The sequence below is a fragment of the Podarcis bocagei genome, assembly GCF_964188305.1.
Source record: "Podarcis bocagei genome assembly, chromosome: 15".
In the NCBI taxonomy this organism is placed as follows: Eukaryota; Metazoa; Chordata; class Lepidosauria; order Squamata; family Lacertidae; genus Podarcis; species Podarcis bocagei.
The window spans coordinates 28960112-28979978 of NC_138141.1; the positions used below are offsets into that span (position 1 = coordinate 28960112).

At 45.4% G+C, this 19867-nt stretch overlaps 2 protein-coding genes across 7 annotated transcripts in view; one reads left to right on the plus strand and one right to left on the minus strand.

The window, feature by feature from the left end:
* The window catches only part of APLP2 (amyloid beta precursor like protein 2), a 56779-nt gene extending 52002 nt beyond the window's left edge, over window positions 1-4777 (plus strand). For 4 of the 6 annotated variants that reach the window (XM_081172518.1, XM_081172522.1, XM_081172523.1 and 1 more), the window contains 4 exons: window positions 819-901; window positions 2126-2200; window positions 2598-2753; window positions 3251-4777. In XM_081172518.1, coding sequence (XP_081028644.1) covers window positions 819-901; window positions 2126-2200; window positions 2598-2753; window positions 3251-3352 — 416 coding nt within the window. In that variant the 3' untranslated portion in view covers window positions 3353-4777. The remainder of the gene's footprint in view (window positions 1-818; window positions 902-2125; window positions 2201-2597; window positions 2754-3250) is intronic. The other 2 variants (XM_081172520.1, XM_081172521.1) reach the window with 1 other exon arrangement.
* A 2166-nt stretch (window positions 4778-6943) lies between these two features.
* TMEM45B (transmembrane protein 45B) lies at window positions 6944-19532 on the minus strand. Its single transcript, XM_081172744.1, has 6 exons — window positions 19428-19532; window positions 15522-15719; window positions 12918-13130; window positions 10131-10315; window positions 9032-9177; window positions 6944-7674 (listed from the first exon to the last, which is right to left on the minus strand). Exons 2-6 carry the CDS (start codon window positions 15703-15705, stop codon window positions 7533-7535), a joined length of 870 nt encoding a protein of 289 aa, XP_081028870.1. The 5' UTR covers window positions 15706-15719; window positions 19428-19532; the 3' UTR covers window positions 6944-7532.
* Between the last annotated feature and the right edge of the window lie 335 nt (window positions 19533-19867).

A 19867-nucleotide genomic window follows, 5' to 3' on the forward strand; every position in this document is an offset into this window, starting at 1 on the left:
AAAATTTGGATATGTGGAGCATCTCAGGAATCCAGTGGCTACCTTGGATCCTTCTGCAAATCCATAATGCCTGCCGACATTTTGCAATATTCAGATTTCAGATGCTCTTTGTGACTTGAGTGGTTTGACTGTTGCATCAGTCTCTTCTGCTATTCCTCCCGATCAATGTATGAAAGCTCAGGTCTTAATGGAAATGCAGAGTGGGTTTGTTGATATCCTCCTCCATTATCACATGCAGTGTTTCATTGGGAACAGGCTGACTGATATTTGGAACTTCATTTGCTCCTCCCTTGAAATTGATTCTGGACTTGTGCCAGATACAGGACAGGAACTCATTAAGTTTGCTCAGTGGGTGAGCTGTTTGGAATGACTTTGAGGCTCGTTCTCTAGTTAGTTGCTGATGTGCAGGCTTTCCAAAGGGACAGTGCTGACTTTGCTGTGGCAAGAATATCTCTTGCATGCTGGCTCATATCCTGGTTTCATGGGGCATTTATAGCAGCCTCTAGGGACATCTCCCCTGGACTCCCATTGCTTTGTGCCATATCATACTAGCTGACTGTAGAATGGGTGTGTGCTTGAACCTTCTGAAAAAACTTCCATCATGTTTCCCCCATTTGCCAGCCCCTCCCCCCTCTCATTGTTTGTCTTGCTAGCATAACACTTTGGTGTCCTAACAAATGCATAATAAGGAAATCTAATAATATGTATATATACGAGAAGCTAGGAATCATAGTGTGCCATACAGACCGGGTGCCATACAGACAGGACAAAATGGCCTTTTCCATTATCTGATCTCCTCCTTTGTTTCTTCTGCACAGGATCTGGCATGGCTGATCTGGATGGACTGATTGGGGCAGAAGAGAAAGTAATCAACAGCAAGAACAAGCTGGACGAGAATGTGGTACGTCCTTTTGCATTTTTATTTTTATTTTTTGCAGAAAACACGGAGCCTGAGATGTGGCTTGCTTTCATGTCGCCCGCTGCTTGCTTGATAGTCACTAGACTCATTCCATATGGTGCAGGGGAGGCGCAGATTACTGACTTGCAGCTCCCGCAGGCTTCCCGCATGTGTCAGAGACAGAAGGGTAGGAGTGTGAGGGAAGCAGAGCTAGCATCCTCGCCCTGGACAGCTTTATGGATGTGGGAGGCGGAACAGAACCCTTTGGTGCTCTGGCACAGGCTCCACCGACAGATTTGTCAGCTATTTTGAGTGGCAGCATCTTCTGTCAAGTGTAGCAGGCTGTAGTGTTTAGAGCTGATGCTGAGATGTACTCTGTGTTTGCACCTCCTGTCTGCATCCTTGTTGAAAACTGTAAATAGGAGCTTGTTCGGAGGCAAATTACTTTATCTGGTTGATGGAACACAAACCAGGCTTATTCTACTAAAATGTAGCCAGCTGACATCTATGTCACGTCACAAGCATTCTCCACCACCAGGGAAAGCTTCAAATATAACCTAACAAGATAGAGATAGATAGATAGATAGATAGATAGATAGATAGATAGATAGATAGATGATAGATAGATAGATAGATGATAGATAGATAGATAGATAGATAGATAGATAGATAGATCATAGATAGATAGAGATAATCACTTGAACCTTCCTACATCTTGCTGGCTGCTGTACCAGCATCTTGCTGGGCTTCCCTGGCAGCCATGCATATTTAGTGTGAAGGAGCCCTGCATGCACACAAATGCACACACGTAGGGACTTCTACTTGGGAACAGGAGGCCTGATTAGCCAGGATTCCTGCTTGAGTGGAGGTTTATGTAATTGTATGTATGTGCACCGCCTTTACACTGAATATGTGGTGCATAGCCACCATAGTTAGTGGGCCAAATCCCTTTCTCTTGCTTTTGTGTGTTTGATGCCTTCTTTTACTGGTTTTGCAAAAGCCCTACCTTTTTAGCCCTGGAAGCTATTGGGGTTTTGCTAAGCACATGAAACCTGAGCCAGAGAGACGGGTGTAATGACTTAGCAGAGTTTTGCTAGCTATTTGCTTAGTTTAGAAGCTGCTCCTTTTTGCAAACCCAAGGTGATTTTTTTTATGCACACCCCTGCCCAGTATTCCTCCTTTCTGCCATTAGCTCCTTGTGTAAAATTCCTTCATGACTGTTTTCAGGTAATTGATGAAACCCTTGATGTGAAGGAAATGATTTTCAATCCTGAGCGAGTCGGTGGACTGGTGGATGAGCCGGTATGTATATAGCCACCACCCCAGGCTTGCTGTTAGGGGACTTCATGCCCTGACCTGGGTGTTAAGTAGCACTGTGTATACCTCTTCTAGTTCTGAATATGCCATGAGCGTTGCAAAGAGCAGTAGGCCCAGAGTTTCCCGGAAGAAACGTTTTGTTATTGGCCACGTAGGAGACACGTAAGCAGAAGAGGTCCCGTGTGTGTCACATATCTGAGAAGGTGTTTTGCAAGGTGCCCCCCGCCAGCCAGATCACAGTGAGAGGGATCAGGGCGAGACCATGACCAGGCACATCTCATGCTTGCTGTGGCAGTTGGTAAAAGGAAGGTGCCTCCCAAGCTAGTTTAGTCATGTTCATTTCCAGCTCTCAGCCCCTCCACATCACTTTCTTCCTGTCCAGGAAAACGACAACACGCTCCGTGACGACTTCAGCTTCAGCAGCAGCGCTCTCATTGGTCTCCTGGTGATTGCTGTTGCCATAGCCACAGTCATCGTCATCAGCTTGGTGATGCTGAGGAAGAGGCAGTATGGAACCATCAGCCATGGGATCGTAGAGGTGAGAGGAGCCTCGAGATTCATCGCCTCTGAGAGAGGGGGGATTGGATTGGCCTGCTGGGTGGGGGAATGGGGTGGCAGCAGTTGCTGTCTGCTGATTTGAGCGTTTGGCAGTCAGTGGCCTTATGTGGTTCAAAGCGGTTCACTGAAGGTATATCTTTAAAAAGAGAGAGAGAGAACTTCTATTATCCTCTCAGTTCACACATGCACAGAACATACAAATCATCAGGTTCAGAGCAGTGACTGGAAATCACTGTCATTTTAGCTATTGGCTTGATCATGTGCAATAAGGCATGTGTGAAAGAGCATTCAGACGGGACTTGAGGCTTCTTTTCTTAGGGAGATGATGGAAGTTGAATCTCTTGCAACGAAGACCTCAGTTTTAAGAGATTAATACCCTTAAATTCTATCCAGGGAGCAGGCCCCACAAATGCGTTTAGCCCAAGATGCTTTCATGCCTCCTCTTCGCTCGCTAACTGTTGGTTCTCTTCTTTGAAGGTTGACCCAATGCTCACGCCAGAGGAGCGGCATCTGAATAAGATGCAAAACCATGGATACGAGAATCCAACTTACAAATACTTGGAGCAGATGCAGATTTAAAAGTTGTTGAAACCACCGCAGCCCTGACCAGCAAAGGATCAGGGTAGGAAGGGCCAAAAATGGTCCAGTATTTTGGATCAGCTGTTGACCAACTTTTGCTTGAAGAGGACTTCATATTACATTCAGAACTCCTGGATCATTTAAGACTTAATTACTACTGTAGAATTGCAAATTCCATTCTTTTAAATGGGTGAGGAAATGATAATATAACAATATATGATATATAAACCTTAAATGGGAAAATGGATCTATTGCAGATATTTGAGATGTAGTTTTTTTTTCTTTTTTAAAGAAACTTAATCTAATGAGAGAAAATCCCAGTGCTGTCGTATTGTCTGATAACAAACTCTCTGTATAAATGAGAAATGTTGTTTTATTTCTGATACACCACTTGTATATTCAAGGTCATGTACCAACCGCATTGTATAAACAAGACATTTGTGGCTCTTTGGTCATTCTAGCTTTTATATATACACACATATATATAAAAGCAGTATTCCTTTTTTAAAATAAAGTTTTCACCAAAGTCACCCAAAAATTGAAATATTGGGGTTTAGGGTCTTTGGGAGACAAATAAATAAACAGGGAAGCAAATTCACAATAATGGAAACCTTATATAAATTCTCAGATTCCAGTGACCTGTGCACATCTTCTTCTGCTGCTGTGTGGCTTGGTTTTCAAAAATCCTAGATCTTATAGAGGTAAGGAGAGGAAATGCTTCTGCCTTAGTGAAATATTGGGACCTGGTTTGTGCAGATTGGGATTGCACACTTTGTCCACTTTTCTGAACCTGGTCCTTGTAGAATTGGAAGCCTGCAACGTTTGACTTCAAATCCTTTCCCTGCAGCCTAAGCCAGCCTCCCTTAGCAGCCACTATTGTAAGAGACCCCTTCTTTGTTAATGTACCCCAGGCCCACTCTTTTCAGGGTTAATCATGACCGTTACAGATTAGGGAGGCTGCTGTGTCTTCCCAAGGAAGCTGGAGTCGACACTGGGGTGTCTTCCTAATGGGAGACACCTGATACAGTTGCAAATAGCCCAGGCATTTGGGGGAGCCCATGAATTATTGCCACTTTGCTCTCCATTATGGGTGGGGTTAGGGAGGGTAGAGGGGATAATGTCCGAGCGATGGAGAAGGGAAGGGAATTTGTGAAGCGTCGCGGACACTGATCCGTTCACCACCATGTCTTTGTAATGCTTGTATAGTTGGTGTTAATGCTCACAGCTTTTTTTAAAATTCTGGAGGTTCTGGTAACCTGTGGTGTATTATTTTATTTTCTATTTTCTGTGACCTTTCTTTTCCCCTCCATCCCTTACCATGTCTCTTCCCACTATGCACAGATTTACTTAACCTGCAAACTCCTTAGTGTGGTCTGTGGGGAATGTAAAAAGTTGGAATCACATCAATAAACACTTTAACTTCCAGATTGGTTCCTGTGTCTATCCATAAAGGCGCCTGGTGGTCTCCCATATTTTCTAGCCGGAGCTCTGGGAAGTTGTAAATGTAACCCATAGCTTTAAATTGGGTTTGCCATAAACCTCAAGGACTCTTGAGAGTCTCTTGCTACTGAGTGAGGAGGCTCTTTGCCTTGGCCTTCACTAGCTTTTCATTAACATTACCTTACAGAGCAATGGCAGTGCCGAAGTTGTTGGGCTTATTGTAACGGCTGTGTTGCCAAGTTGCAGCTGCTCTGTTGTGAATTGATTTGCTCCCAGAAGGCACTGTACTTTGCTAGACCAATCAGAAATACAAAATTTAATGCTTGGTAAGGGATAAAAAAGTGACAAGAGGCCACCAAGACCCATTGAGTCATCCTGGCATTTTTGATCTTGGGTTATTTTTTCCTGTGAGCAGTGGAATGACACAGAGCAGTTGGAAACACCCAAGATTAAGCATCTTTAACTGCAATTCTGGGGGAGTTTGATTAATGCTGTAGATGCCCAAGAGGCAAATTTGAACTGAATGCCAAAGCTGCGTGCGCAACTAAACTGTATTACTATCCAGGGGATTAGGATAGATTAAACATACCTGAAAACACTGTGTTCAAATGTGGATCCAAAGAATGTAACCACAAGCTTACCCAAAACCATAACAAGACTAAAATGTCCCCAAATAAACTTCTCAGTTATCCAAAGAGAAGGATGTTGTACCTCTGGAAGTCCTGTGAAATTAATAGTGAAGCTATTTGTCTGTGGATTTCTATGTGGTTCTGCCAAAGTTGTTATGGAGATTCTATGCTTGCACTTACACACAGAGGCCTGGTTTGCAAGCTGAACTGTGGCTAGGTGTGGCCAAGCAAGTGTGCAAGTGCTTGGAGCAAATATTGGGGACCATATGTCACTTCTCCCTTTGCTACTTCACCACCAGGAATGAAGCCATACTTGGACTAACCATTGTGCTTGAACCTGTGCTTGTGGTTTCTCTCATTCCAGCCCACATTTTCACTGGCAGCAGGACCTGGGAAGGATTGATGCAGCTCCCGTTTTTGCTCCTTGCCCTCGCTTGCTTGTTCAGCGTGCTGAGAAGTGTTGGGAGACCCCCCTATCCCCCCCCCACCCGAGCTACAGTTCCTAGAATTCCCTGGGGAAAGGGCTTGATTTTTAAACTGTTAATGGAGAAATCTGAAGGCTCCCTTGGACAAAAAACAAGGACACCAGCCAAGAATACCAGAGCAAAACAGCAGCCAGTAGGGTTGGTCTTTATTGAAGACTGTTGCGACAGGACTCCCACCTGCCACAAGGTGAAACAAGATAGAAGGCCCGTACAAAAGAGAACCCAAACTTTTATTAGCTGTTAATCCCCATGTTACACCCCCCTAAACTACATCACTAATACATCATCATTACATCATGAGAGGGGAGGTCTGGTGCTGAGCATCCTGGACCCTGCCCCAATGCTCCCCTAGCCCTCCACCAAACATCTATCAAGTGAAACAAAAGAGACATTTACATTTCCCTGTTTCCCAGCCAAGTTAATCACACCCTTTTGTCTTTATCTGGGTTTGTTATTTCTGGAATGGCTACCTGTCTGGCACTCAGGTATCAGGATGCCAAGGATTATCACTCAGGCAGAGGGGCTGCATGTCTATATGAATTTCTGAAGTTTCCCCAGTGAGCCAGTACATAGATAAATTTATCAGTGAATTGTTACATTTGGTATTGTGAAGCAGAGGCCCTTTGAATAGATAGGAAGAAACTGTGATGAAGTGTTTTGTGGGGACAAATCACAAAAGTCACAAAAGTGATTGTGCTGATTTTGGTAGTGGGCTGCATGTGCATGATATCTGCTGGAGGGGCAACCCCCCCAAAAAAACCTATACATAAATTCCTACAACAAAACCACTCTGAAAATTATAGCTCTGCACCCACCCTTAAACTTCCAGTATCCTTTGGGGGAAGCTACAACAGTTTAAAATGTCATGATACTGCTTTAAATGGATAGTGCCGATGCGGCCTAGAAGATACTTCGTTATGTTGATGTTCCAGGGAGCTGTATATATCACACTGTTATGTTTCCAATACTTGTGTGGAAGGTGAATGAGGTATCAGTGTTCAATAGACACCATATAGATTGCTCCCTTGAAAAGTCTCTGCAGAAAACCACCCTTTATTGGCAATACACATATGTACACATATGCATATAGATGAATTAAACTGCATGCAGAAATTTCAATACAATACCAAATGTACCAGTCAGAACCACAATCTGGCCAACTTGCATTACAGATGTGGCTGTAGCTCTAATGGACCCCAGAGTGGTTTTTATAATGATCATGCCTAAAGGGTTTTGCCACTCATTTAACTGGGCAGCTTGACATCCAACCCATTGCTTACAACCAAATCTAATTACAAATTGCATGTCCCATGCAGTGTAAACACAAAGTCCTCAAAAGGTCATCAGATTTGATGTATTTTTTTAAAAAAAGCCACAAAGTTCATTAGCAGGACATTTTCCAGTGCACACTTTGGCCCTTGTATATAATTTTTTGGGAAGTTGCTGAGGTGAGTGTGCTTGCAGCTGAAGGCTCTGAACACTTATATGAGGATAGAGCTTCTCCCCTTTTGCCGTTGACTACTATGTTTGTTTTTAATATAAAGAGCACCCTTTATGTCAGATGGGAACTAGAAACTTCACAGTGTTTTTTAAAAAATCTTGAAGAATAGGGGAAAATGAGACCCTTCATTTTTCATCTGAGATGTTCTCTGGTAGGAGGACAGGATCCGGGGTTCGGTTTTTCCTCCATAGACAACATGCCAAGTCCAGCTCCACATCCAGTTCCACTTCGACGTTTCCATAGTTTACTCCACGTCCGTTACTGCAGCTGCAGAAATGCAAACCCCCAAATATATTGATATACGCAACGGGGAGAAACAAAACCCATTTCAGCAAGTGCTAAAGAATTGACAGCAGCATAATTGTTGACCTCACGCCCTGTTCCCATGGAGGTTGCAAAGCAATGGTCAAGCCACACAGGCTGGCACACTGTGCAGTCATGATGCCAACCGTTGAGCATTGCTTGACGTCTGGCTGCTGTTACTCCACGGGGTTCCTTTGTCTGCATTTCTCTGCCTACCACCTGATCCATTTTTTTATTGTTCTTGGTAGTTATTCTGTTAAGTTTTTACAACAGCTTTTTAAAAAATATTGAACTGTTTTATATTGACGTGAGTTTCTCAGAGAGTGTGAAGAAGGGTGAATAAGAAGGAAGGATTTTTAAAATACAGTAATGGCAGGCGGGGGGCGTATTTTTGAGCCACACACTGTGTCAAAGAATGGATGTTACTCCTTTTCAAACTGCTACAGGAACAATGTGCCACATACATTGTCAGTGTGGAGCAATGCACTGACTTGATGTGCATGACACATCAGTATTGGTATGAGATCAGTTATGTGGGTGATGCTGTGGTCTAAACCACTGAGCCTCTTGGGCTTGCTGATTAGAAGGTCGGCAACTTGAATCCCTGCGACAGGGTGAGCTCCCATTGCTCTGTCCCAGCTCCTGCCAACTTAGCAGTTTGAAAGCACACCAGTGCAAGTAGATAAATAGGTACCACTGCGGCAGGAAGGTAAACGATGTTTCCATGCGCTCTGGTTTCCGTCATGGTGTCCCATTGCACCAGAAGCGATTTAGTCATGCTGGCCATGTGAACCAGAAAGCTGTCTGTGGACAAACTCCAGCTCCTTCGGCCTGAAAGCGAGGCGAGTGCCACAACCCCATAGTCACCTTTGACTGGACTTAACCGTCTAGGGGTCCTTTACCTTTTTTGACCTTACTATTGGCTATCACAGGCCTGAAGTGGGGAGGGAGTATGTTTAAGGAGTGACAAAAGGAGAGAAGTTACTTGTTTCTCGCCTCTTCCCACAACTTTTTACACTGCTGTTTGAGGCTAGAGGATATGTGCCCTCTAGATGTTGTTGAGGACTCCCAACTCCTGCCAGCCCCTGCCAGCGTGACTAATGGTCAGGGGTGATGGGCCACTAATATATTCCAGCAACACCTGGAGGGCCCACAGATTGCTCATCCCTGTCCTAAGTAGAAAAGATTGAACACGGCCAAGACATAAGTAATGTCCATCCTTGGACTACCACTAGCCAACCATGGCTACCTGTTCCCACATGAAGCATTCCACTGGATCATTTTGGGTTCACCCACTGCCTACCTAATGAGCACCACTTACCGCTGACTGATGAAACCATTGGCTGCCATCACAAGAAGGCCAATGGCATAGTGCCAAAAGAAGCACATGGTCAGGAAGTTCTTGTTTCCATGCTCCTCTTGTTTCCAACCTGGACCTCCCCATGGTGGATACAGAACAAAGCCAATCTGAGGGTTGCAAAGAGAGATGTCGTATCATTCAAAGCTACAGGAGTATAATATAGGACTTGCCAGGATAGCACCCACTGGTGTACAGGTGCCCAACAGAGGCCTGGTACCCTCAGAACCCCCTCTTCTTCCCCATCTTTGCTGAAATTCAAATGAAGTGTTTTGTTGCAGCCAGTTAAATTGGGTGTTGTGTGTGGTGCCCAAGAATGTTTCTCCAGTTTGCAAATGAACCCTTAAACTCAGAAAGGTACTTTGCTTCACAGAAGTGGTGCTGTTAGCTAATCTTAGGTTGCATTCACACCAAACCTCTAAAGCTCTGTGATGATACTACTTTAAACAGTCAAGACTTCCCCTCCATTTTTTTTAAAGGAGATGTAATTTAAGAGTGTTGGGAGTTGTTAGAAGTCCTTTATTCCTTTCTCATAGCCACATTTCCCAGAGTGGTTTAACAGTCAATTCCGCTCCACAGCAAACTCTGGGAAATGTAGTATTGGGACAGAAATAGGAGACAACACCCAGCACTCTTAACATAGCTTCCAGAATGCTTTGGGGAAGAATCCATGACTCTTAATTTAAAGTTCTCCCATAGGGCTTTAAAAGGATGGGGTAAATAGTCTCCTCCCTGCTCTTTTTAGATGGCAATGTGTACCACTTCACTGACTTCAAAATATGATAAGCCTGCCTTGCTGCAACTGGGGCCCCTCCTGGTCATTTTGCTGAGTAGGTCCCTGGACTTCTGCCCTAAGGTCCTGCCCTGATGGCGCCACTGGCTTACAGCCACCTTTTATTATTCCAGTGCATTTCTCACGGCAACACTTTTCTCTTCGCACACACTTGCACTCCAGCACATGTTGGGGGGGGGGTATTGATTTAAACATTTCACAGACCTGGACATTAAATCTGAAGCACAGGCAACAGCAACCCCCCCCCCAGCCACTCTCCCTGCTACTAACCTGCCAGAACCAGGATCCTTGGAGGATGAAGAGGCTGGCCCTGAAGAGCTCCAGGAGGGTGTGATCTCGTTGGAAGACCTCCAGCGAGGCACAGAGGGCAGCTCCAAACACAGCGATGCTCATGAGATGATAGAGATGTTCCGTCAATGCGGCGTCCTTGTAGTCATGGAAATAGAACAGGAAGCCTGCCAGAATCCAAACCACAGGGGACGATTACTCAAGAGCATTAGCAAAATTGGACCTTCAAGGATTCTTAAATCAATATGCTTTGGGGAGCCTGCCTGCATGTTAAGCAGGTGTTTCCCTCTGCTTTCTATGTGTGGGCAGTCAAAGGCCATTTCAAGCTTTGGCCCATTTTGTCCCTGGCTGGCAGTGGAATATATTTTGATCATGCCTCCCAAGCTGCTCATTCCATATATTCTGAGGTTGCTGCACTCTAAACGGAGGTGGCGTTTTTACTCAATGAGCATTGCTCATTGCACTGCAGCTCTTTGAGCTTTGAGATGATCTTGGCTGCAGAATGTGGGCATTTGTGAATCATGGTGTCTCTAGCACCAAACAGCTGTAGTAGGGCGGTCACTTTACTTGTTGATGTGTGCTTTGCATAATTCTCAAAGCGATTGGGGGCTTACTAGTTTAGAGAAAAGGCAAGGAAGAGGCAACATGATGAAAAATTTGTAAAATTATTCATGGCATGGAGAAAGGTGGCAGAGAAACCTTTTTCTCCCTCCTAACAGTACAACTAAGAGGGACGCAGGTGGCGCTGTGGGTTAAACCACAGAGCCTAGGACTTGCCGATCAGAAGGTTTGCGGTTTGAATCCCCACGACGGGGTGAGCTCCTGTTGCTCAGTCCCTGCTCCTGCCAACCTAGCAGTTCGAAAGCACGTCAAAGTGCAAGTAGATAAATAGGTACCGCTCTGGCAGAAAAGTAAACAGCATTTCCATGCGCTGCTCTGGTTTGCCAGAAGCAGCTTAGTCATGCTGGCCACATGACCTGGAAGCTGTACACTGGCTCCCTCAGCCAGTAAAGCGAGATGAGCGCCACAACCCCAGAGTCTGCCACGATTGGACCTAATGGTCAGGGGTCCCTTTACCTTTAACAGTACGACTAGGGCATGTCTAGCAAAGTTGAATGCTGGAAGATTCGGGGCAGATAAAAGAAAGCAATCTCTTCACACAGAGCATAGTTAAAGCATGCAACTCATTTCCTTGGTAGGCAGTGATGTCCACCAACTTGGCTTTCAATTAGGATTGCACAAATTAATGGAGGCGAGGACTATCAGTGGCTCTTCTTCATGGCGGCTGTGCTTGGTCTCCATGGTCAGAAGCAGTTGCTGGAAATCACAATAAGGGAGAGGGTTCTGGTGCTTCAGAGAAGTGTGAAAGACGAATAATAGCTGTGTTGTGGTTCACATACGGATTCAGGAAGTACGAAAGAGGTAGGTTCACATCACATTGCGAGCTGAACAGATTTCGTCCCTTAAAAGCACCCTGCTAACATTTTCATTCGATAGCAGCTGATTAAGGTGGAGTTCATCTGCAACACAGGAGGCTTTTTGTTTCGACAGCCTTTGGAAAAAAGCAGTCACTGAAGGTGGGACCCTGTGCAGTGAGAGATCACCAGCTTTGCATGCAGAAGAGACCTTGTCTGGTTCCTGGACCCTTAAATTATAAAAGGATGTAGAGCAGCTGGGCTGATTGCGGGGGAAGTGGGGAGAAATACCCCCTGAAAAGAGTTGGAAAGGTGCTGCTAAGAGCAGACAGTACTGATCTAGATAAACACAGCAGTGTGACTCAGTATAAGGCAGCTTTGTGTGTCTGGTTATTGCTAAATTAATATATCAGGATACATTCAAAATATTTTTTTTAAAGCTGGGGTAGGAAACTATAATGGAAAATAAACTAGCCTCTTCCATAAACCGTAATTGCCCCCTAGTGGCCATTTTATGTAAATAAACTACTCGCCAATTCTCCAGTTGCCTATTTGCTGCGATTAGGTGATCTGCATGTGTATTCAAGATCACATAATACAGTCTTGCTAAGCCTCAAGTACTTAACGCTCCATGATTCTGCGCTTATAATGGCTAGCGAACATTAGAATTACCGCTCCACACTTGAGTGCATGCTAAAAAGACTGCGGAATAAAGCCTTTCCCCCCATGTCCCTAATTATGTGTACAAAAGACGGTTACTCGTCAATAAATCACAATGGTTATAGCCCACAGGCTTTTGTGCTCTGGTGCTCAGGGTGGGAGTGCCATTTCTTACGTAGTCCAAATGGCATCACCCTCCTGCAGGAGAAGAGGTATCAGCAGGCGTTGGGGAAACTGTGGTTTGCAGAAGCACAGCTCATAGCAACCATGAGCCGTGCCTTCAGTTTCGTGGGCCCGACTCCATGGAACTCCCTGCCACAAGAAGTTAGGCAGACACCATCTTTACTGAGTTTCAGATGCCTAGTCAGAACTTTTTATTTCAGAAGAGCACTGGGCTTCCAGAAACTGGTATTTCAAAGCATTATTGCCTTTGACCACCGAGGCAGAGCACAGCCATCCTGGCTAATAGCCATTCATAGCCTTCCCCTGCCTGAATTTTAAATCCATCTAGGTTGTTGGCAATCACTGCCTCCTAGCTAGCAGAATGTCTTGTGTTTACCCTGCCCCAAGGCTCCAAAGCTTGGAGAACAATCCCTGATTGTCTTTAGTTGGGGGCAGCTGCCATTTCTCATCACGACCCTTTTGACTTGTCTATCTTAATGCTTCGGACCATTAGCCTCTGTTCATTGCTCACCTTCTGCAAACAAAGCCAGAGCCAACAGGAGGCGATCCAGCCCCACCGGCAACTTGAGCGACGTATGGACGAGGACATCCGCCACTCCAGAAAAGCCATAGAAGAGGTACATGGTCATGTGCTGCCAGCTCATCAGCTGGACCCAGTCTTGGGTCTCGCTGTCGTAGAGAGAAAGGTGGGGTCCGCCCGGGACCAGCTGCTCAGCCAATATTCCTGTAAGGCAGGACACAAGTCATTTTGCTTCCTTAGCAGAGCGAAGGACTGGACAAAATTTGAAGGCAGGTGTACATGATAGGGTGGAAAGGAAGAAAACAGAGCACACAGCAGAAAGAGCAGTAAATGCAAGTATTTAGGAAGCCTCCTGACCTTAAACTCTTACTGGCTTAGCAAGTAATAATGTGCCTCACTGGGGTTCTTTACAAGTTACGACAGGCACCCCCAAACTCAGTCCTCCAGATGTTTTGGGACTACAACTCCCATCATCCCTAGCTAACAGGACCAGTGGTCAGGGATGATGGGAATTGTAGTCCCAAAACATCTGGAGGGCCGAGTTTGGGGATGCCTGAGTTACGCACAGGCTAAGGATGAGCCACATGTTTGCTGATTTTCACACTAAAACCTGCTATTTCAATGGCATGACTTCTTTTTTTTACATACACACAAACTCAGCAACTCTGTTTTCCACCTGTTTAATGTGAGGCAGTTATTCAGCTGAGTGGTCTTTCCAAGGCCACAATGTCTATGCTCTGTCTCCGCCATGGGAGGCAATCTGTCTCTGAATATCCACCGCTGAGAATTGCAGGTGGGGAGGGTGCTGTTGTGCCCACGTCTTGCTTTCAGGATTCCTACAGGAATCTGGTTGGCTGCTGTGACAACAGGATGCTGGACTAGATGGGCCTTTGGCAACTCCAGCTCGGGCTGATTTGTGATTAGTGGCCCTGCCTAGAGAAAGCCGACCAAATGCCACATGCTTGTGTTACATCCAGGCTACTGTATGGGGCTGCCCTTGGTTTGGAAACGGCAGTCGGTACAGAATGTGCCCAGCAGGACACTTGTGGCTAGTCTGCAAACATGGGCAGAAGAACCCACTACACTTACTCTGTGCCAGTTATATTGGCTGCCATTTCAGTTCTGGCCTCCATTAAAAGTGCTGGTCTTGCCCCCGATGCCCTAAACGGTGTGTGATCAGGTTGTCCAAAAAGTCGCCAGCATTAAGATCAGCCTCTGAGGCTCTGCTCTCTGGCTTGCAGTCAGAAGGCTGGCGCAGAAGGTAGCCAGTGTGGTGTAGTGGTTAAGAGCGGTAGACTCGTAATCTGGTGAACTGGGTTCGATTCCCCGCTCCTCCACATGCAGCTGCTGGGTGACCTTGGGCTAGTCACACTTCTCTGAAGTCTCTCAGCCCCACTCACTTCACAGAGTGTTTGTTGTGGGGGAGGAAGGGAAAGGAGAATGTTAGCCGCTTTGAGACTCCTTCAGGTAGTGATAAAGCGGGATATCAAATAAATAAATAAAAAAAAAAGGTAGCGGCCAGGTTGCTTTGGAAGCAAATTGCCACCAGCATGTAGCACCGTGTTTGCAGTATTTGCACTGCCTACCATTCTGCCACGGGCCCAAACCCAAGGTTTTGGTGTCAACATATAAGGCCCTGAGCAGCTCAGGACCAGGTTCCTTGAGAGACCTTATATACCCATTAGGTTGCTGCATTCTATAGGAGAGTTTCTTCTTCACTGGAGGCTTTTAAACAGTGTCTGGGTGGCCATCTGTCAGAGACTCTTTAGCTGTGATTCCTGCACTGCAGGGGGTCAGACTAGATGACCCTTGGGATCCCTTCCAACTCTACAATTCTACAAAGTCCCTAAAGTATCAGAAGCTTTGCTCCCCCAGTAACTCAGAGCAGGGCTTTCAGTGTGGCTGCCCCTGCTTTGTAGGACAGCATTCCCACTGAAAGTGCATATCTGCACTCTCCGAAAACAACTGAAGTCATTTTTTGTTGCAACTAGCCTTTCCAGGAAGATGAAAAGGTCTCTGCCCTTAAGGGTTCATTTTGTACTGTTTTCAAACTTATTTCCAGTCGTTTCTATGGAAGAAGAAGAAGAAGAAGAAGAAGAAGAAGAAGAAGAAGAGTAGTAGTAGTAGTAGTAGTAGTAGTAGTAGTAGTAGTAGTAGTTTGGATTTGATATCCCACTTTATCACTACCCGAAGGAGTCTCAAAGCGGCTAACATTCTCCTTTCCCTTCCTCCCCCACAACAAACACTCTGTGAGGTGAGTGGGGCTGAGAGACTTCAGAGAAGTGTGACTGGCCCAAGGTCACCCAGCAGCTGCAAGTGGAGGAGCAGGGAAGTGAACCCGGTTCCCCAGATTATGAGTCTACCGCTCTTAACCACTACACCACACTGGTAGGACTGTAAATTTCCCCCAGACACAGTGGCGGAGTGACATGCTCCGGCACCCAGAGTGGTGAACAGACGGGGGTGGGGCTGGTGCGTGTTGCTCCCCCCGCCCCCACGTTTGTCTGCCAGTGCCGAGACATAGATATAAAAAAGTTGATTCATAATGGTACATCATCTCTCTTGCAGAAGGAAGATGACGGTGGAGTATAGTACCTCCTAGAGCAAAGAAAGCTTTCATTGTTCCTTCGATAATATCCATAGATTGGATCCAATGGCTGTGCGGGTTGCCTGAATCCAGCTTTAGAAGAATGTACTTTATGGGGTATTTGATGGACCACCACAGGCCAAGCATCAGGAAGAAGTTCCCGCGAAGAGCACTGCCAATAAAGCTGGGCATCGTTGCGCTTGACCCTTCAAAACAAGAAGAGGAAACCCACAGAGAATGTCAGTGACTGCATGTGCTATGTGGTTGTGAAACCATTCCTCTGCCCAATGAAACAGCACAGTCGGTTAAGCATGAGATTCTTAATCTCAGGGTTGTGGGTTCGATTCCCACATTGGGCAAAAGATTCCTGCATTGCAGGGGTTTGGACTAGATAACCCTTGTGGTCCCTTCCAACTCTACAGTTCTATGGTTCTATGTCCTTATTTCTGGACAACAGTGAATGCAGAGACCCAGAAGGGGGGAAGCGAACTGCATCAAGAGTGCTGTGGCTGGCTCACATCTGACTCAGTGACACAATGAGGTCACAATGCTGACTTCAGCTGCATTCATACGACCGTTTATTCCATTTCCCTAACTGTCAATTCCCATATTTGAGCTTCCACACACTGTAAAAGCCACTTCTGTAAATATAGTGGAATATAGCTCAACTTGAGTGCCTTTACCAAAGGTGTCATGGGCTTTGAAGACACTCGAACTCAGGATGCAAGGGAGAAATGTGCTAAGAGGAAGGCATGCTTGGCAAATCCATACTGTGATCAACTCCCACCCGGAAACCAATGTCCCCACTGTGGAAGGACGTGTGGATCCAGAATTGGCCTCCACAGTCACTTATGGACTCATTGTTAAAACCGTGTTTATGGAAGACAATCTTACTCAGCTACGAGTGATCACCAAAGAAGAAGATTTGTTTCCAGGGGGAAAAGTCTGTCTGCAAATAACACAGAAATGGGTGCTTTATTTGTGCTATATTCTGCTATATTTATGGAAGTGGCTCTTATGTCATGTGATGGTTCAAATATTATGCAGAAATTAACAGGGAAATGTCGGGAGAACGGAAGCTGTCGGTTACCAACACCAGCGCATGAAATTTGGAACTCTGAAGAATGTTACATACAAGATATCCTCCCTTTGGATTTTCAGGCACTTTTGGGAGACTTTTAAAAATGCCGATAGGCCTATGCTGATTAGCCAGCATTCTAATGATTAATTTGTCCCATTTTAATGGTTTTTCACTTTTCATTGTTTATATGCTGTTGTACACTCCTCTTACATATAATGAGATGATGGAAAAGAAATACATTCCTGCTTTTCTTTTTGTATTGTCCTTATAATAAACACACACACTTACTTGCACACCACCCCAATCTTCGAGTGGTACAAGTCTCCAGGAGTTCCAGGTGCTTTCCCAACACTCATGTTTCCTTTTGGGAATGAGGCACAGGGGAGACTGTGGTGTCTTTAGCATATATGGTTTATTGACACATATGTACAAGCTAAGCTTATGATGGAGGGATTCGCAGTATCAACACCCCAAAAGGGTCTTGTTTCTCCCATAGCCACAGCTTTGGATTCAAGCAGAGACCCACCATTTCTCTACCTCTCTGGCTTTTCTGCTTGATACCTTGCTTCTCGGCCACAGAACTCCTAACTCTCAACACTGCCTTCATTCATTCTCACTGTCTGCGAGCTGAGAGATTTGTCTCCCACAAAGCCCCTTCCTTTGGTCTCCTTTCGCCTCACCAAGAAGCTAGCCTGGCTTGATTAGCTTTTAACATCTGCTGAATCCAAGTCTGGCACCCAGCTTAAATTCCCACATTTACTGGATCCAGGGATTAGAGAGGTCTTGCACTCACAAACTCAAAACAATATAGATGCAGAGGCAAACGTAAGGCACATTTGGTGTTTTTCCAGAGACCATTTGTCTCTGGAAACCTGCAATTTCGTACCCTGAATTTTATGCTTTGAGCTTTAATTTCATTTTTGTTTGAACTGCAGTTACTATAAGCATAATTGCAACACCATCTTTCACTCTGCTTCTCTCTGCAATTTAAGCCTAACTGTATATATCTGCCTTCCTGCCAGGTGGATAACTACTTCCACGGCAAGGTCTGCATGTTTTCCATCTGCTCAGCCCCACTCAAGGGAGTGGGGAGGCTTTAACCCTTTCTGAAAGAACCTTGTTCCTTCCCTGCATAAATTTGCTCGCCTGCCCTGAAATGTCACCTCCTCTGCTTTCATACACCCAAAACGCTAAGCCAATTTATACACATGAAAGCTCTCTAGCACATAGCATCAACAAAATTTGGCAAAGTATGAAGGCTGTGCTGAAGGAAAATTGCCATGGTTTTGAAGTGCATAGGGAGTCTACAACACATTTCCCAACAGGAAGAAAACAACCCTGTTGTGCAAGGAGAACGGCAAACTTCCTTTCCAACATGGCAATTAATTTGGTGGACCAATACCAGAGCCAGGCTGCATGTAGCTTTGCCAGAGCTTTGAAAAACTCATTTAATGTCTTCAGTCTTTATCACCAGTGAGCTGTAGAGTCAAAAGCCCAGCCAATGATAGTCCTAATCAGAGTAGACCTATTCCAGTTGATGAACATGAATAATTGCAGCTCGATTGTGGAATGCTCTCCCCAGGGAGGCTAGCCCAAGCACCTTCATTGCATATCTTTAGGTGCCAGGAATACATTCCTTTTCAACTAGGCGTTTGGTTGTTAATCTATGGCATTTTAAAGTTGGTGGGTCTAACAACAACAACAAGAACAACAACAAGAACAACACCACCACAGTGTTTGAGAGAGGGAGGAAAACTTCTCTAGCCACTTTCTCCAAATCACACATAATTTTCTCCAAATCATGCATAATTTTATAAACTTCTATCATTCCATGCTGCAACGTTCTATTGCAGGTCCCACTAATTTCCTCCCAGGAGCTCAAGGTGGCATGCAATGGTCTCCCTCCTAGAGAGGGAGAGGGAGATAGACTGGTCTAGTGGGCTTCACGGCTGAGTAGGATTTGAACAGGGCTGGATTAAGACACACTGAGATCCCAAGCTATGCCAAGCTAAAGATCCCCCATAGCAGCACCAAAAAACATTTATTCTAAAGGAAAGAACAACAAAAATAGAAATAATAAAGTAACTATTTCTTCCACATCAGAATAATAATGTCTGATTTAGCCTCTGTAACATTATGTTCCAACTGGACTACTGCAGGACGCTCTGCTTGGGGCAACCCTTGACGGTTGTTTTCTGTTTCTTTTATCGAGTTATGCAAAACTTTAAATTTAGTCATTCATTTTGTATTTAGAGGCTCCAAGCTGAAGCTTCCTGAGCTTGGGCATAAAACTGCTGGTGGTTTTGAACCTGGGTCTCCCACAGAAACCCCTTTTTTCAGCTGGAACTTGCCGGAACCCAGTTCCAGCACTTCTCAGGTGGGTGCCATTGCCATTAAAGTGGTACCTTCGGTTACAGACGCTTCAGGTTGCAGACGCTTCAGGTTACAGACACTGCTAACCCAGAAATAGTACCTAGGGTTAAGAACTTTGCTTCAGGATGAGAACAGAAATCACACAGCGGCGGTGTGGTGGCAGCAGGAGGCCCCATTAGCTAAAGTGGTACCTCAGGTTAAGAACAGTTTCAGGTTAAGAACAGACCTCTGGAACAAATTAAGATCTTAACCCAAGGTACTACTGTATAAGAGAACAAGGGAGGTGTTCATGGTGAGTTCCAGCACTTCTTTTTTCAGGAAAAAAACCCATCACCTCAGTCCTCCCTACGCATTCCCCTACTTTTCTCTACCGGATTCTGTTTCAGAAATACTTGCTCCATAAGGATGTATGTGCATAATCAAAAGCGTCCCTTTCAGGAGGGCACAGTGCGGTACTTACTGGTGTGGCGGGCGCTTCTTTTGCTTAGGCCCCAGCAGATCCTGCCAAATCCAGGCTCTCAAGTGGGAACTGTGGCAAGCAGGTCTGCGTAGGAGTAAATCACAGCAGGCAAGGGGAGGAGCAGGGCAGGGAGGAGGCTGCCCTGCTGAGCTCTCCACCCTATACATCATTTAAACCAGTCGGCACACATTTGTAATTGGATATGCCTTCTGGAAACCGAGTGGTCAACTTCCCAGGAGACTACAGGCACATTCCAGGCACAGTCATCCCAACATTTTTGTTGTTGTTTAGATGGCTTCCTCTAACATTTTACACACTATGCAACATGTCATAGTCCTGGAAAACAGGCATGGCTCCAATAAGGTTCTCACCTGCCCTTCCTCCTGCAATTTCCATCCCTCTCTGAGCTGCATCAAGCTGCTGTTTTCCTTCTCCCAGAT

Coding starts and splice junctions, on each gene's coding strand:
- TMEM45B (XM_081172744.1), bottom strand. CDS start 15,705: ATGCCCAGCTTTATTGGCAGTGCTCTTCGCGGGAACTTCTTCCTGATG. Junction 13,131..15,521: donor AGCTTTCTTTGCTCTAGGAG/GTACTATACTCC, acceptor CCTGCCTTACAG/GAATATTGGCTGAGCAGCTG. Junction 9,178..10,130: donor AAGGATCCTGGTTCTGGCAG/GTTAGTAGCAGG, acceptor TGCAACCCTCAG/ATTGGCTTTGTTCTGTATCC.